Here is a 4,625-nt window from a genome sequence, read left to right as displayed (position 1 = left end):
ATACTGCTTGCAGCCAATGATGCATGAAATCTTTTGTATAAGATGATGTTATGGAGTAGGACTGGATAAGTCTGACTTCTTCCTACTCCATTCAAACATGTACTAGGTATAAGCAAACTGATTCTGGATTAGCATTGGTTGGATTTGTGTAATTATGTGTGTGTTGATGTCATTTGTTCTGCATGTTTGAAAGAATAAATCAAATCAAATCCACCATGATTAACTTATCCACACGTTTTCCGTCGTCGAACATCTGTAGGTTGCAGCTGTCATTTATTTACAACACTCTTCTTAATGTTCGATAACGACTGTGTGAAGCCAAGTACTTTATATGGAGAGTAACCTCACCCCTGGAGAAAAACCAATATCATATATGTTTTGAAATGTTTGTCTGCTTTGTATACCAACATACAGTTGATCTATTTTTAAATGATTATGCCCACTTAACCTATATTTCTTAATACCACATAGCTTTTTGTTGCAACATAAACAAAGTTCTGGTACCTAATTTCTACTGCATGCCTTAAACTGTAGTTCATGTTCAAAACATGAAATCAGTTCATCATCACGTAAAACAAAAAAACACAAATCCTGCATGTTCTTATGCAAAGCATCGCATTTTACGTGTTGAAATATATAATATATATTGTTTTTATGTGGATGACATTCGTGGCATTGTTTTATTTCTGAAGGCAGGATTCCTTTGTGCAATATCTTGCATAATTTTTGTCACACTAAAGAAGGTGTATCTGAAATGAAAAGAAACATCTCATTGATTTGGCTGTGCAAACCCTCTTGTTGTGCTTTTGGATTATTATTTTTGTCATAAATACATCCATAAAATACAATAGCCTGAACACGCAGAAAGGATTTTAGTCAAAAGTAAATTTGCAACAGGCTTGTTTAAACACATGTAATACTACTGATATATGTAGCAGTAGTAGTAGTAGTAGTAGTATTACATGTGTTTAAACATGTACATAAGTTATAAATTATTTTGGATGCTGGTAACTTGATTTATCTCTCATATACTTTTCAGCAAGTATACATGTGTATTGTACATGTATGGCTAACCTTCAGTATTGTTTCAGATGTGGCTCCCAACAGCAATAAATCCCTTTCTGCAGTGTAATGTGTATACAGCACCAACACACTACAAAGTCTCTGGAGAATTGCTGTTTCATAGCCCCCCCACCCCCCCTTTTCTTTTTTGGTAGGTATCCCTGACTAGGCCTGGACTAAGCAGACTGTTCTGAGAGGAAACGGATAACAAACGGGAAGTGAACATGGCAGGGACCTCGGGCTTCTTTTCCAATGGACCTGTTCCGTGGATAGACAATGACACTGAGATGAACAACCTGTACAGAGACCTGGAGCTGGGGACAGTACTGACTCTGTTTTATTCAAAGAAGTCCCAGCGGCCAGAGAGAAGGACATTTCAAGTTAAACTGGAGACCAGGACTGTTGTCTGGACTCGGGGCACGGATAAAATAGAGGGAGAGAGTGAGTAGCATGCAGACATAAACACACACACACAGTGATTTTCCTGGGTCCTGGTTGTAAATGTTGCAATGCTCGTGTTAGAACTAGTTAGTTTACATACATTCAGAAATATGATGACTACAGGTTGTTGTAAGGGGCTGGAATGGCACACAGAAGACTTTGTGAGCGCATGTGATGATGATATGCTGGTATCCTAAACAGCTAGTGAATGATGTCTTTTAGGATTGAAGAAATCACTGCCCAAATCCTTCAGTTCCTAAAAACTTGAAATATGTACAGCTTGGTAAAACTACATATCACAATACTGTTGACTAAATGCATTGATCTTACTGAGGTGACAGTATTTAGGGGTGTTGTTGCAGCCTTCAAAAGGTAAGAACATTTTGAGAAACACGGAATATGGGGAAATTGAAAGAGAAACAGGCACATGTTAGTAGTTCATTTTAAATCATCTAATAACAACACAAACAAATCTAGCTTCCAGTACAAGGAAAATATAACATTTAAGCTATATATCAACATTTAAAACAAATACCATTGTTCCCTCAAGATAACAATATTTCATGTTTTATTTCAGTTACTATTCTGTCTCGCTACAAGGATTTGGTTTGATCGTGTGGATGTTCATGTTGCTTAAAACTCCAGTTACTAATTTTATTTTGTCACATTGTAAATATTTTAATTTTTTTTGAAAACCTAGCTGTGGATATTAAAGAAACAATCAGTGCAGTCCAGAAGCAGAGGAATCACATCTCAGATGCACATCCAGGGTTGAAGATAGGAAGAAAGAATGTTTCTTGGAAGTCTTATTTATAGGAATATACTGTAATTCACATAAATCACCAGGAAGTCGACATTCAGGTTAATCTTCAACAAAACAGCATGTCTAACTGAGGACTCGCAGGGCTTCAGCAAGTTAAGTTGTCTGTGTCTCGCGTAGCAGGATGCCTCATGCACAGCTGCACTTTGCTCCGGATGCTGCAAAAAGAGTAGCCACACACACACAAAAGATGGTAGGTTGTGTGTGTGTGTGTGTGTGTGTGTGTGGTTTTTATTTATTTATTTATTTTTTTTTTTACAGCTGTATTATCTTCTTTGTGATGAAGGGTTTCATACACACATGAGCTCATAGCTGCCATTTGATACTCCTGAGGGGCTCAGTTTGACCTAGGTGGCTCATTAATGTACAGAAATAGAATCTGAAGGTTTTTACTGGAAGTCTATGATCATTCGGGAACAATTTGGCCCCCCTGTATTTACCCCTTATCGATGGCAGTGACAGAATGATGTACATTCACTTTGGAAACAGCACTCTGGTTTGTTGCTGAATATAACGTGCTGAGAGGTGTGCCCGTTTGTCCCTTGATCAAAGCGTATTTTGCACATTTTCTCTCCTCCCATATCGAGTTCTCTTTTTTTAGTGGTATTGTTGTATTCCTCCATCAGATGCTTGTTTCATGCACATGAAGTCTTGTCAACCAAATAATAGCAGATATTTGTTGTGGCCCTTCTATATATTATAATATGCAATATCAATAAGATGGTAGGTCAGGCTTGATGAAACAGGATGTGGTTTTGCAGAGGAATTGGTGCTAACAACCTGCATTACATGTCAGAAATGTGAAGTTTGAATACCTTTTAGAAGACATAAACAATCAGAGTCTTTTAGCTGAAAAATTAGGCCCAAACTTTACTTTACACTGTTTATATATATTTATAAATATATTGTTTGTGTTGATGCTGGAGACTTTTGTGAAACATCACCAATAGTACACTTAGTAAATCTCCAGAGCATCACACCAGTCATCTTTACAACTACTGATACCGATAACAATGCAGCGTAAATGACAATTTGAATCATGTTTGAGTGAGTATCATTTAGCTACTTTATCCTGAGAGTAGTGCTGGGTATTGAACTTCTGTACTTTTATGGCATCGACCAAATTACTGACTTCAGTACCGTCGAGTACGCTCTTCTACATTTTTCTTCATTGATGTTAATGTTAACAGAACTTAAGGCTGTGGTATGTTTACTTTTTATGTTATGAAACTGCTTTTGAGTGCGGAAAAGTGCCAAGGAACTGAAAAATAAGATGAATTATTGATACCAAAATGTGTAAATATTGGGGCTGCATGATAAATCAATTTGTGAGCATGATTTAGTTCCCTATGTGATCTTATAGTCTTATGTGACAATGATTCTGCCGTGTTTGCATTAGCACAGAGATGCCTTTCATCAAACCAAGTGCTCCCTTTTCCTCGCTATGCTGCGTTATCCAGTAGCAGGAAGGCCTTACATCATGTGATGAGCTGTAGACAGAAAGAGAAGACCGATGCAAAAACAAATCCAACATGTTTGACGTTATGAAAGATACAGTGCCTATAAAATGTATTCACCCCCTTGGATGTTTTACCATTTTATTGATTTTATAAATCACTCGTGGACAATATAATTTGGCTCTTATGACAAAAAAAACCCTCTAATGTCAAAGTGAAAATGGGTTTCTACGAATTAATGTCAATTAAATAAAAATATGGAATGTGAAATAAGTGCATAAATATTCAGCCTCTTCAAGTCTGTGTTTAGTAGATGCACCTTTGGCTGCAATCACAGCACTGGGTCTGTGTGGATAGGTCTCTGTCAGGCTTGCACATCTGGACACTGCAATTTTACTCCATTCTTCTTTGCAAAACCGCTTAAGCTCTGCCAGGTTGTGCGGGGATCAGGTGTGAACAGCCCTTCTCAGGTCCAGCCACAAATTCTCTATTGGATTGAGGTCTAGGCTTTGACTCGGCCGCTCAAGAACACTCACCTTGTTGTCTTTAAACCATTTATGTGTAGCTTTCACTGTATGCTTCGGGTCATTGCATCGTTGTCCAGGCTGCAGCTGGTGCAAAATGCCGCTGCCCGGCTGCTCACTGACACCCGTCGACATGCTCACATTACCCCAATCCTAGCGTCCCTTCACTGGCTACCTGTGAAATGGAGAGTGCAATTTAAGATTCTGCTATTTGTGTTTAAAGTCTTGCATGGATTTGCCCCTCCATATTTATCAGAGCTTCTATCCAGATACTTTCCTCGGAGATCATTACGGTCGTCCGCCCACCTCACCCTTGTAGTC

General features: G+C 38.3%; 1 protein-coding gene across 1 annotated transcript in view; it reads left to right on the top strand.

The window, feature by feature from the left end:
- plcg1 (phospholipase C, gamma 1) overlaps nt 1-4,625 on the top strand; it is a 25,012-nt gene that overhangs the window by 978 nt on the left and 19,409 nt on the right. The window contains exon 2 of the mRNA XM_020608148.1: nt 1,218-1,503. Coding sequence (XP_020463804.1) covers nt 1,287-1,503 — 217 coding nt within the window. The 5' untranslated portion in view covers nt 1,218-1,286. The remainder of the gene's footprint in view (nt 1-1,217; nt 1,504-4,625) is intronic.

This window comes from Monopterus albus, unplaced genomic scaffold, assembly GCF_001952655.1.
Source record: "Monopterus albus unplaced genomic scaffold, M_albus_1.0 scaffold91.1, whole genome shotgun sequence".
In the NCBI taxonomy this organism is placed as follows: Eukaryota; Metazoa; Chordata; class Actinopteri; order Synbranchiformes; family Synbranchidae; genus Monopterus; species Monopterus albus.
Note: the sequence above shows the minus strand (reverse complement) of the source record. Positions and strands in the feature narration are given on the sequence as shown.